At 39.1% G+C, this 12,210-nt stretch overlaps 2 protein-coding genes across 2 annotated transcripts; both read left to right on the top strand.

The window, feature by feature from the left end:
- The first annotated feature begins 5,895 nt into the window (after positions 1 to 5,895).
- On the top strand, positions 5,896 to 8,894 carry LOC133711800 (ninja-family protein mc410). Its single transcript, XM_062137894.1, has 3 exons — positions 5,896 to 6,051; positions 6,985 to 8,077; positions 8,228 to 8,894. Exons 2-3 carry the CDS (start codon positions 7,087 to 7,089, stop codon positions 8,722 to 8,724), a joined length of 1,488 nt encoding a protein of 495 aa, XP_061993878.1. The 5' UTR covers positions 5,896 to 6,051; positions 6,985 to 7,086; the 3' UTR covers positions 8,725 to 8,894.
- Positions 8,895 to 9,949: 1,055 nt separating this feature from the next.
- On the top strand, positions 9,950 to 11,783 carry LOC133711807 (E3 ubiquitin-protein ligase ATL42). The gene has a single exon (XM_062137901.1). The coding sequence runs from the start codon at positions 10,334 to 10,336 to the stop codon at positions 11,642 to 11,644; it is 1,311 nt and encodes a 436-aa protein (XP_061993885.1). The 5' UTR covers positions 9,950 to 10,333; the 3' UTR covers positions 11,645 to 11,783.
- The last annotated feature ends 427 nt before the right edge of the window (positions 11,784 to 12,210 follow it).

Raw genomic sequence — 12,210 nt, 5'->3', positions numbered from 1 at the left:
CATCAAGAAGGATTCAAGGAGCATTAAAGGAGGAAAATGAAGGAGAAACTACCCATTGATTTGTCAAGCTTCAACTAGTTCTTTCTTCCCTTAATAACTCTTTAATTTACCTTGATTTACTTTATAGATTTGATGCCAATTTGTATGACTATGAGTGAGTAGTTACTTTGTTGGGGCTAGGGTTGAAAGCCCTAGCCAAACTTGTATGAATTGATGTTTTAATTTACATTTGATGTTATTTGTGATTTTCATCTTCATACGCTAATTCAAGAAGTGAATGCATTCATTCAAACTTAACTACTTTGAATGTGTTGTGTTTGTCATCTCATAAAAAAATGTTTAGGGAGTAGTTAACCTTGAGCATTGATAGCATGATAGCATCCTCTATGTGCATATGAAGGTTGTGAGTTAAAATCACCTAGATCTAGGATTGGTTTGCTTGCATGATTATCTAAACTCAAAGCTTTATGCATCTAGGAACAATGAATTGAGACTTAACCGGTAATAGGAATTGTTCTTAGGTAGTTAATTCTAGACATATCCGGTTGGAATTGATAACATTAAAGGAGTTTAAGCCTTTGTAGTCTTATCCGGATGCAAAGAGGGTAATTGGAAAATTAGAATAGCATCACTTGTATTTGAACTTCAATACTTGCAAGGGAGGTTAGTGGTAGACAATCCAACCCCTAACTTCGTCCATTATATTACTAGTTTATTTTAGAGTAGTTTAGTTTACATTTGAGCATTTAATTTAATTTGGTTCACCACTCTATCCAACAAATAATCTCACTACCACCACAATGCACATACTCACCATGAGCCTAGATTTCTTGTGAATTTAGGTTTGTGATTGTACATTTGCATATTCTAGCTCTCCTTAGGTTAACACCCTAGCTAGTGAAAGGAATCCAATCCTCGTGGGTTTGACAACTTTTCTTAAATCTCTATACTATTACTTGTACCCCTTATACTTGAGGGTGGCTATTTGGCTAACAATTTTGTACACCCATTTACACCCAATGGGTTTCTTGTGAGCAGGGAGAGGTACCAAACTCCACGTTCGATTTTTCGTAAGGGCGTTTATCTCATTCTGCATGTCCTCTCGCCATTTTGGCTCTTGAACAGCCTGTGAAAAAGAATTAGGTTCTCGCTGCATAGTAAGCTTGACAGTGAAGGCTTTGTGAGCAGGGGAAAGCTTATCATAAGCAAGGACAGTGGAGAGAGAATGAATGGTACCTGCGGAAGGAATCTCGACCTCGTTCGAAGAAGACGACCGGACAGTACGTGAGGGAAGAGCCGCCTCAATATGAAAGTCCTGCAACTTGGTTGAAGGCTTGGTGGGACGAGAAGATCGTCGTGGAGGTGGTGGTGAGGAATGTAAATGTGGGGCTTGTGTACTGTCTGGTGGTAGAGATGTAGACATATTTTGGGGAATAGGATCTGGTAATGTATCAATGACATGATCTTGTGTAGAAGATGTGGCCAAGTGACTCAAGTCAGCGGAAGATGAGGAGTTGTGATGAGGATTAGGTGAGAGATTTGGGTGATAATATCAAAATCAAACTGTGGTGATTGACTCGAAGAAGGAATGACCCCAGAGTGTGATGGAGAGATATTTGAGGGATTATTATGGATAGGATTTGAAGGAGAAAATCGTGGAGGATTGTTTTGAAAAGGAAAGTCATCTTCAAAGAAAATCACGTCTCTTGATACAAGAGTTTTCTTACTCACCAAGTTGTAAACTTTGTACCCCTTTTGCCCATGTGGGTATCCGATGAATATACACTCAGTGGACCTAGGATCAAATTTGGTAGGACGAAGAGGATGAGTTGACACAAAACACCGACATCCAAAAACTCCTAAATGTGAATAGGTTGGCTCTTTGTGAAAAAGTTTTTCAAATGGTGATTTGCTTTGAAGAAGTGGTGTTGGTGTTCTATTAATTAAATAGGCAGCACTAAGTATAGCTTCCCCCCAAAAAGGCTTAGGTAAATTTGCTTGAAAAAGCAGCGCTCGAGGCATATTCAGCAAGTGTCTATGTTTACGCTCAACAATGCCATTTTGTTGTGGCGTGTTGATGCAGCTGGTTTGATGTAAAATGCCCTTGGATGAGTAAAATTCTGTGAGTTTAAACTTTGGCCCATTGTCACTCCTAATGACCTTGACTCTTTTCCCAAACTGATTTTCGGCTAAGTGAACAAAGTGTACAATGAGAGTGCGTGTTTCTGACTTGTGTTTCATTAGATAAACCCATGTGCTTCTTGAGTGATCATCAACAATAGTTAAAAAGTATTGTGCACCAGAAAATGTTGGGACATGATAGCCACCCCAGATATCAACATGTATGAGATCAAAACAAGATTCACTCAATGTAACACTTAATGGAAAAGGTTGTTTGGTCAGTTTGGCCAAAGGACAGACAGAACAGGTACTTGCATCGCAAGTTTTATTTGCAAGAAAAGGAAACAATGGAAATACTTTGCTGGAGGGGTGCCCTAGTCTTTGGTGCCATAAGTTTTGAGGTTTGGTGCGCACCACATTGCATGTTCCTTTCTGTGGTAGATTAAGGCAGTAAAGTCCTTCACTCTCAGTTCCCGTCCCAATCGTCTTCCCCAATCGTAGGTCCTGTATGAAACAAACTTGTCTAAGAAAACTGGTGATATAAAAGGAATCAAATGCAAGTTTGCTAATAGATATGAGATGTAGGTAAAACAATGGAACACAAAGAACATTATAGAGGATGAAATGTTGAGAAAAAACAATTGTCCCAATGTGAGTAACATGAGCAGATTTTCCATCAGGTAGTTTTACAAGACGATTATGAACAGGCTTGAGTGATGTACGAAAATGAGGATGGCAAACGATATGATCGCTTGCACCACTATCAAGTATCCAGGTTGGTTCATTACCGACTCGAGAAACACTGAAACTTTTACCTGAAAGCTCCTCATAATTGGGAACGTTACCAACAAGATTGACTGCGGATGTGTTAGGCTTGTTCAAGGCTCCTAGCAGTTGATTATACTCGTCTTGGTTGCTAGCAACAATCTTAAATTTGCTTAGAAGGCCAAGCATTTGATTACACTCCTCTTGTGAAAAGGGAAAGGTTGTCATCCCTTCTTTGTTGTCATTGGAAGAGGCTGCATGGTTGGTCCTTGCTCGCTGCCCTCCTTCCATTGCATTTTTCCTCCTACGAAAATATTCGTAGGTATGCCCTTTACCATTACAATAGGTGCATTTGAGATGTGCCCTGCAATTTTTCGTGCTATGGTTTGTCATGTTACACTTCTCACATTTCATCTCTCCTTCTATTGAATTAGTAGCTCGATGAAATTTCTTCACAGAGAAGGCGGACGCTTCAGGTGGTGCAGTTGTCTTCCCATTAGAGACATCTGCCTGTTTCTCATGGCGCTAGGCCATGGCATAAGCCTTGTTTACATTTGGAAGTGGATCCATTCCAATTACATTACTTCGAATAGTTACATAGCCATCACCAAGTCCCATCAGAAACTTCATAGTCTTCTGTGTTTCTAGATAGGTTTTGACTTTAACAGCTGCTTTACATTGGCACGGTGGAAAAGTACAGAGGGCATCATTTTCATCCCAAAGACTTTTAAGCTTTGTGAAAAATGTTGTAACTGAACTTGCACCTTGTTCGCAGTCATGAATAGCATTCTCTATGTGAAATAGTTGAACTGTGTTTGTGTGAGAAAACTGCTCCTGAAGTTCTGTCCACATACCTCTCGCTTCTTTACAGTAAATGACACTGCTCGAGATTTCCTTTGACATTGCTCCAAGTAGCCAAGTCTTGACAAGGGTATTGCATCGATCCCATTGTTGCTGCTCATTAGGATTGTGTGTTGGTCTCTTGAGAGTCCCATCGATGAAACCTTTCTTGTTCTTGATAGTTAGGGCTATGCTCATAGACTGGACCCATGTGGTGTAATTATCTTCCATCAGTGGTTGTGACACAAGAACTACGCCAGGTTGATCTGAATGATGGAGAAAGGGGGGTGATTTGGGTTCTCCCATGGTTCGGGGTTTCTCTGTGAAGCAGAGGTTGAATCCTTGTTCTGCTCTATCTTCAAAACGTCGTCTCCTGCCATTGAGGGATTGGTTTTGGTTTTCTTGTTTTCAGATTATGCCTCAGAGTCGGTGCTCTGATACCATAAAGAAAACGATGTGATGAAGAAAGTTTTAATTCTTAATTCTCGTCAGTACAGTTGCCTACACCTTATACACACCATGCTAATACTCGATCCACAATTCTAGGGATCATTATGGTAATACAACTCAAACTCTCAATTTAGGATATCATAATAGCTACAATCCTAATCTAGAATATTACAATTACTCCATTTCTAATTACACGGGATTCTTTCCCTCAATATATACTAACTCTCTCCATTCGGCCGTTTCAGAAGAGAAGATATCCATGACCAAATCTGCAAATGAAGTTCGCACAACACTCCACCTATAATCGGCATTAACTTGGATATTGCTTGAATAAATACTACTGGTATTGGTAGTAGTACTAGTATTAGTGCTGGTACTACTCGAGTAGGTATAGTAGAAATCACAAATGAACCCCATGTGTAGTTGTTGTGTACTGATCTGTAAGCTCGAGGGGTGAGAGCGAGGAAGAGCAACATGACCAAGTCATTGTGCATCCCTAACACAACTGGTTCATCCTGCGGCCGTGGTCCAGTCGCTGGAATAGGCGCGCATTATGAAACTCAGAGACAAAGTGCTTGCTACTTTGGACACCTAAAAAATTACTGATCCGATGAGCATTCTCCATACGAGGGGCCCCGGTCATGGTCATCAAGGACACATATGAAGCGGCCAACAAAATGAGGACTAGAAATGACTCAAGTGAGAGCGAACCAAGCCTTACAACCACACTAGCTTGCATTGAACAACATAAATGCAAGGAAGTCGACAAACAATTTCGACCAATATATTGTATTGATCCAACTGTAATACTAGTACTATTACGTACCAGTAACACTTGGTGTTAATAATGACTTCCTACTCCTTTCAAAAACAAAAACAAAAATGACTTCCTACTGCAAGTCTGCAACACCTCTTACTGCTTCTTCTGATCCTTTTTCTCTTACATATACAATGGCAACATCATCATCGATCAACGTGCTTATCAAAAAAAAAAAAAAATCATCGATCAACATGTCTTGTGGCCAAAACTCAACTTGATTACTTGGAAATATCTACATTAATTCACCAAGTAACCTGTATCATCATCCTAGCTATATTATACAAGAGTACGTGATCCCAGATTCTTCGTTCATATATATAGATGCGCTTCCCTTGCAGATACATATGCATGATTTTGTAGCATCGAAAATAAGAGCTCGGGTCTCACGGCGCGGATGAGCATCTTACTGAAAATAGAAAAGAGAGCACGAGTCTCAAGTACAGAGGAAACATGATATTTATTTATGAGCTAAATACGGTAAAAATATATAATATTTTAGCAAATCTGTTGAAAATCTGTTGAAAATGATATTTCTATAATTTGTTCAAGGTTTGTAAGAAAAAAATATGACTCCACCAAAATAGTCTATGCGACAATCCGATGTAATATATATTTTATTTTTAAACATCTGTAAATTGTTATTTGTTAATAAAATAAAAAGATATAGTTACTGTTAACATTTTTCATACATATCATATTTTATATAATAATTGTCACTAGAGAACTTATGGTACCACTTTGCGAAGAAGAATCCATGGATGAAAACACCAATCGAAGAAGAATCCATGGATGAAAACGATATTATTGATTGGTGTCAACAATTAATTACAATTGCCCTGTTTTTACCTGTTAAATTTTTGTCTTTTTTAGTGTTTTTTGCATGATATTCACGTGCGCCAAAAAATAAACCCGAAAAATTGAGAGAGAGAGAGAGAGAAATTGAAGGAGGTGGTTTTGCCTTTGGTAACAAGTCGTTTCTTTCTCTCTCTTCCTTCACTGCTCTCTGTAGAAACCACTAAACCAGCTTGATTGGGGTTTCCATCATCTCTCTTCAGGTCTCTCTTTCTCTTTCCTTATTTGTGTTCCTCATCAATACTCTTGCAAAGTTTTCAGCTTTGTTGTTTAAATCTGTAGCTAATTGTTACAAGTTTATTATTATTATTTTTTTGTGAAATTTGGGAATTCTATTCATTAAGATCTAATCACAGTAAGTAACTGGTTGATTATCCCATCTTATCTGACTCCATGTTCAATCTACTGAATTTTATGTTAAAGTTCCAGTCTTTCAATTTGGTGGGCGATCGTTTTTGTATTCTGTTTTAAAGAATAGGCATAATATGATGATGACCAGATCTGGGTTCTCCCCTAAATTGGGTCTTATGCTACTTATGGTTTTTATTTCCCATAATGATTAGTTTTAGCTCATATTAGCCCTATGTAGTTTGTTAAAGTCAGTTGCTTGGAGTATATATTATATATATTTTTTTTTGTCTCCTGGGACAAGAAATAATTGGAAAATGTAATGTTTGCAGTCTTGGTTTTCACACTTTATGAACGAAAATGTAAAATTGCAAATGTAATTAATCGCGCAAGTTTGTGTAAATTGTTGGTTATGTACTGGTTTAGTTTGTGTTCTGAAGGCATGTCTTGCTTTATTTGTGGCAAAAAGATCCTGAGTTTTTCGTCAGTTATGTGATTATATATAGTTCTGAAATGACTGCAATCACCATCTGCCGGAGCTGGGTGGAAAATGTTAGACTAGTACCTCTGTAACAGCTCTTGTTTCATATAGTATCAATAAGTTCTGTTTACTGGCTTCAGTCTACTCTGAAGCTTGGACCTTATTGTCGGGCTAATGATCTAATCTGAAGCAGAGATAAAAGCCACTGTCTGATCTTTGTCTTTGTTATGTATGGGAAGTGGAGTAGTGCTGATGCTCTCAACATTACTATTACTGGAATCCTGTAATGATATTTCCTTTTCTGCAGGAATCACTATTTAGAACCGTTGCTTTGGTGTCGATACTGTGAAGTATAGCCTGCATAGAGTACAGGACAGAAGAGAAATCTTCAAATAATTTTTCAGAAAAAATGGAGGATGAGAGTGGACTTGAGCTTAGCTTGGGTCTATCTTGTGGTGGGGGATCTTCTGTGAAGTCCAAGGGTAAAAATGGTGCCTCCTCAAATACTAGAGCGGAAGAAGGTGATAGAGACAACAAACTAGCGGATGATTTTAAAGACTTTCTTCATGGAGGGGCTCAGAAGCAAGAGTCAAGTAGTAGCTCTCAAAGAAGTGATTCAGTGAAACCTAAGGAAAACTTCTTTAATGACCTCTCCAAGGCCAATGGTGATGCAGACGCATCAATGAACTTGAATGGGAGAGGAGTCTGGGCTGCAAAGAATAACAAGTCTGATGAAATAGAGGAAAGACAAACAGATGCTGGTAATAAACGCAAGACTTTGTTTGAAGAGATGAACCAACAGAAGAAGCATGAGAGAGAAGCTCATTACACTGATATGCATGACAAGACAAGAGCATCCCATATTTCCATAACAGAAGATGGCTCTACTGCTGAAAATGAAGACGTGGCAGATTCTGAAGTAGAGGGCTCAGCCTCAAGGCTGATATCCCAACATGACGATGGCTCTAAACGATTTGTTGGATCTGGTGACTCTTCTGATGCTCCAAAAGAGCTTCGCAGGTTTGCTGATTCAAGTAATGTGGATCCAAATGGGCAGAAGAGGTTTAATATTTCATCAGAAAATGATTACAAGGTTGGGAACATGACGTATGGCAGTCCATTTTCTGTGCAATCAGTAAACATGATGAATATGCCCTACTCTCTCCCGAAGGATTCTAACCCTGTTGGTCCACCCAGCACATCAGGCCATCTGATTCCTGCAATGATGCAGGTGATGCCTATTGCAAGTGAACGGTCAGGGACTCAACCCATGAATCCTGGAAACTTGCCAGTTATGTTTGGCTATTCACCTGTCCAGCTTCCAATATTGGATAAGGATAATTCTTGGGGTCCCCATACTCAGCAGTTTCACTATGCTGGCAGAAATCCACCAAACCCAGGTAACTGTGGACTGAAAATTTTAGGTGTCCTGTATACATATTGTATAGGTACCCAGTACCCAGGAGCATTCCTCTGTCCTTGACTATTGCTTTCACTTTTCAGTGGTGATGGTTGAAAACTAATTTATTATGCTTCTTGTATTGATGTAGCTGTGATGCAAGTAATTTCGCATAATACATCTGAGGCTGCACAGTATGATGGGAGATTAGAACGGGCAAAAGGTGATGGAAAACAGCATGTCACTGAAGAGGGCTCCTCTTCTCAAGCAGAAGAAGACATGAAAGTAAGCAGCACGAATTCAAGGACAAAAGATGCACCTGATCGCTCAATGGCAGAGGATTTCTCTCTTGATTTTTCAGCTATAAAACCAGGAATTGCTGCGGACATAAAATTTGGGGGATCTGGTTCCCGCCCAAATCTACCATGGGTTTCTACCAAAGGTCCAGGCCCCAATGGTAGGACGATTTCTGGTGTCACTTACAGATACAGCACAAACCAAATCAAAATAGTTTGTGCTTGCCACGGTTCCCACATGTCCCCTGATGATTTTGTTCGGCATGCAAGTGAAGAGCCTTCTGATCCAGAAAGTGGCACAGGTTTGGCGACAGTCCCAAATGGCAATCCTGCTGCCTCTGCTCAGAGCTGATTCTGGGCTTGTGTGCAGTATGTTTACGCTTAACCAGACTAATAAATTACACTTGGCCAGGAAAACCTGGCAACGGTTTTTTATGCTCATCTCTTTACTTCTGTAGTGATAACCTTCTTCTATCAATCTATTGTGATAGTAAGGCCTTACATTTCAGTTCCATTCTAGTAGTTCTTGAGCAAGGTGTCATTACTTTCCACATAAATTGCTTCTGAATTTCAAAATGATCTTGCAAGAAATCATGAACTCTCTGGATTCAAGCGGTATGCAACTGTTAGTGTATCTAGTATATAATCTTATGGTACCAACAACTTGTATATTGCCTGCAAAGATTATCGATCCTTATCAAGTTGTTTTTATTGAATATTGTTACCAAGTGCATTGGATGTGTTCTTGTGGAGTATAGAGCAGGCCTTGAATAATGCCACAAATGGAGAATCTCATTGTCAACATATAAAAGAAGCTTAAAGAATATGGTTGTGGTTTGGGTTTGGGGGGTTCATTTTCATTATCTTATTCTTAAGTCTCCGTACTATCTGCCATGCCGCTGTCATTTAACTCTTGTATTTTCCTACTGCCTCATCATCCTCCATGTGCAGTCCTTGAAACGCTTGCAGATTTGTTATATATGATACAGCTTCACTTTCCCAAATGGGTAATGTAAAAAACCTGAATCTTTGACAGAATATATGAGGCACCTCATCTTCGAACATATAATATAAAAACATCTTAGAGTTTGCTTTTCCCTTAGAAAAGTTGGGTCAGTTCCATTGAACACTAATGAGACAGTAACCCAATTTTCAACTCAATGGAAGTGCTTATCAAATTCAGGGTTGGTTATATGTACTTTTCAGGTCTGAATATTACTGGTTGGAGCCAAGTTAATTTTATGGCTAAAATGCTGTCCTGTGCAATGAGATCACCTAAACCAAATCCCTCAATCCAACTCGATCATCTTGACTTTCTTAGTTATATTTGCTAATGCATACAGCATGCACCATACGCTACCTATAATTTTGACTTTCATTTGCCACTAAAAATCTTAATAATCTCTGTAGATTCGGTCAAATCACAATGTTGGGAAGACGAGCTAATCCAACACCAGACTCAACGCGGAACACATTGGGGACAAACATTACCTGTGAAAAGCTCTAAAACCAGGTTTCAACTTCATTACTTTAATGGTTTCTTAATGAATGATTGAAATTTTAAACCACTATGATGTCATGTTGCATGTGATACTAATAATATAATGCAGGATCATTAAGCAAGCAATGCATATTAGCGTCTACCATAAGAAGCCATACATTGTCTACATGCAATTAATCCTTCTCCCACCTTATCGTCACTTCTCAAGTATCTATATTAGCGTATAGACACTGAATTTATATAAAATTGATTTAATCAAATGAGGACACACCAGAAACTGCCTAAGAAGAAACCAAGAAAACTGATCGTAAGTCAACAATCAGATTGATATATATATAATGAATAGACATTAAAACAAACCCATCTCACCCTTTTCCCTATAGTTCAAATTTTTTAAGAGCACATATAGGCATGAATATGTGCTGAAAAACCTTTTGTGCTTACAGAATGCTTGGGAAGGATGATTAGAATCTTAGGTCAGTTTCAAGATTATTTCTTTCCAATGTTTCGTTCGAGCTTGATTGTTTTGCTTCTCTTTATTTCTGTGCCATTCATGGATGCTGAAACACAATCTGTAGGCGGTTATGATTCTGAAACAGATCAATCTAATTTTCAACCAAGTGTTGCTGTGGTTATAGGTATTTTAGCCCTCATGTTTGCTCTGACTTTTGTTCTCTTAGTGTATGCCAAGTTCTGCCATAGAAGAGTTTCTGTTCATGGCAACCATCACTTGGAAGGGGGGCGTATCGGCACAAGCTCTCGGTTTTCTGGTATTGACAAGACAGTGATTGAGGCACTTCCCTTTTTCAGATTCTCTAATCTTAAAGGGTCAAAGGAAGGGCTAGAATGTGCAGTCTGCCTGTCAAAATTTGAAGACATCGAAGTCCTCAGATTGCTTCCCAAGTGCAAGCATGCTTTCCACATTGATTGCATCGATCACTGGCTTGAGAAGCACTCCAGCTGTCCTCTTTGCAGGCACAAGGTCAGTTCTGAGGACCTCACGTTCATTGCATACTCCAACAGTATGAGAGTCTTGTGGGATAGCCAATCAGAGCGGCGAGAAGACTCAAACATTGAGCTCTTTGTTCAGAGAGAGGAAGACCACTGCGGCTCTTCAAGGTTCAGTGTGGGAAGTAGCTTTCGGAAAATGGAGAAGGGCGTTGATAAAGGAGAGGAACTGTTGATCCAAGAAGAAGCTGGGATTCTCAAGGAGGATGATGATGATGACAAGGTCCTGCACAAACACAAGCACAAAATTGTTGTGTCTGATTTTGTGTTCCAGAACAGATGGAGTAATCTGAGTTCCTCGGACCTCATTTTCTTGAACTCGGAGATGCTTAATACAATGTCAAGCAGTAGATTCTTCACATCAGCTCGTTTAAACAATGAGCAGTTTTCGCCGAGGGAAGCGACAGGAAATGATGAGATTATGAAGATTAGGGAGGAGATGGAGATGAAGAGATTGTTCGAAAACAAAGTCAGCAGCACAATGAACAAAAACAGTACTACTTTTGCAGCTTCAACCCTACCAACTCATGCCTCGAGTTCTATGAATCAAGGTGAGAAGAGATCAATGTCAGAAATCACTGCTCTTTCGAGATTTGGAAACTGGGGTATCAAGAACAGAACCAAAGAGCCTTCATTGCTTGGTAACAATGTGAAAGAGGAAAGAATGAGGCGGCTTTGGTTGCCGATTGCCAGAAGAACAGTCCAGTGGTTTGCCAATAGAGAGAAAAGGTCTGAACAGCCTCAACATTCTTCAAATGTGTAATTGCTACATCATACATGTTCTGTTTATGGAAGCAATCATTAGTTCATAGATTTTAGGTACTAGCTAGTTTTGTTTATAACTTCAGAGAGGGAACAGGCACACCCTCAAACACTGTTTGTTTTAATCTATGGATTCCTTGGTCACAAAGACACAAACTGTTTGTTTATACATTGCGTGATTGCAGTATCATTCTCATCAAACTTTCAAATATGCTTTGCTTTAGCTTCCTTGCCAAGAAAGGAACTTCATTAATTAGGCAACAAGAAATTGATTGCCACTTTGGTCTCCATGAAATAAATCACGCTAATTCATTTTATTCTAGAAATGACTTTGATTATGAAATATCTTAATCTCTTCAAAAGCATCGAACTAATACGAAAACGGAATCGAGGTTATCGTCAGTCTGTAGTTGTTTTCTGGTGAAATGCAAGTTTGTTATTTCTTTTATAAGTCAGCCATGATTGTAAATATAATACGATGAGCCTCAAACAAGATTCTAAACCTGTCTAAATCGCTGGCGCAAGAGTTGTAATATGTATTTTGATCACTGCAAGGCTGTATATTAT

Source organism: Rosa rugosa, chromosome 1 (assembly GCF_958449725.1).
Source record: "Rosa rugosa chromosome 1, drRosRugo1.1, whole genome shotgun sequence".
NCBI lineage: Eukaryota > Viridiplantae > Streptophyta > Magnoliopsida > Rosales > Rosaceae > Rosa > Rosa rugosa.
Note: the sequence above shows the minus strand (reverse complement) of the source record. Positions and strands in the feature narration are given on the sequence as shown.